This window comes from Acanthisitta chloris, unplaced genomic scaffold (assembly GCF_000695815.1).
Source record: "Acanthisitta chloris isolate BGI_N310 unplaced genomic scaffold, ASM69581v1 scaffold35203, whole genome shotgun sequence".
NCBI lineage: Eukaryota > Metazoa > Chordata > Aves > Passeriformes > Acanthisittidae > Acanthisitta > Acanthisitta chloris.
The window spans coordinates 1,711-2,770 of NW_008667125.1; the positions used below are offsets into that span (position 1 = coordinate 1,711).

Genomic DNA, 1,060 nt, shown 5'->3' on the forward strand with positions numbered 1-1,060 from the left:
TCACTGCCTGTGTCCTGGGGGAGACAGGGATGGGAGGTCACAGGGCACCCTGTGTGACCCCAAGGTCCCCTCCCAACCAGAGTCAGTCCCCTTTTGGCTCTGTGGGGACAGTGGCAGGGGCTGATCCTGCCCTGGAAGCCTCTGGCCCCCAGTCCCACTCACACCCCAGGCTCAGCCCCATTTTACCCCAGCTGGAAAGCTCTCAGGGATGGATCCTGCCCTGGGAATCCCCAGTCCCACTCACACCCCAGCCTCAGCCCCATTTTACCCCTGCTGGAAAGCTGTCAGAGATGGATCCTGCCCTGGGAATCCCCAGTCCCACTCACACCCCAGCCTCAGCCCCATTTTACCCCTGCTGGAAAGCTGTCAGAGATGGATCCTGCCCTGGGAATCCCCAGTCCCACTCACACCCCAGCCTCAGCCCCATTTTACCCCTGCTGGAAAGCTGTCAGAGATGGATCCTGCCCTGGGAATCCCCAGTCCCACTCACACCCCAGCCTCAGCCCCATTTTACCCCTGCTGGAAAGCTGTCAGAGATGGATCCTGCCCTGGGAATCCCCAGTCCCACTCACACCCCAGGCTCAGCCCCATTTTAGCCCTGTTGGGAGGGCTCCTACCCCAGGACACCCTCAGTCCCACTCACACCCCAAGATCAGTCCCATTTTGGCTCTGCAGGAGCAATGTCAGGACCTGAAAGCCCCTGGACCACAGCCCCACTCATGCCCAAGGATCAACCCCATTTTACCCCTGCTGGAAAGATGTCAGGCATGGATCCTGCCCTGGGAACCCCCAGTCCCACTCACACCCCAGGATCAGACCCATTTTGGCTCTGCAGGAGCAATGTCAGAGATGGATCCTGTTCTGGGACACCCCTAGACCAGCCCCATTTTAGTCCTGCAGGAGTGACAGCAGGGATGGATCCTGCCCTGGGAACCCCCAGTCCCACTCACACCCCAGGATCAGACCCATTTTGGCTCTGCAGGAGCAATGTCAGAGATGGATCCTGTTCTGGGACACCCCTAGACCACAACCTCACTCACACCCCAGGACCAGCCCCATT

The 1,060-nt window shown here is 59.9% G+C and overlaps 1 protein-coding gene across 1 annotated transcript in view; it reads right to left on the bottom strand.

Annotated features, from left to right (window-relative positions):
• LOC103800033 (PDZ and LIM domain protein 2-like) overlaps positions 1-1,060 on the bottom strand; it is a 2,123-nt gene that overhangs the window by 403 nt on the left and 660 nt on the right. Inside the window, exon 2 of the mRNA XM_009072393.1 lies at positions 5-14. Coding sequence (XP_009070641.1) covers positions 5-14 — 10 coding nt within the window. The remainder of the gene's footprint in view (positions 1-4; positions 15-1,060) is intronic.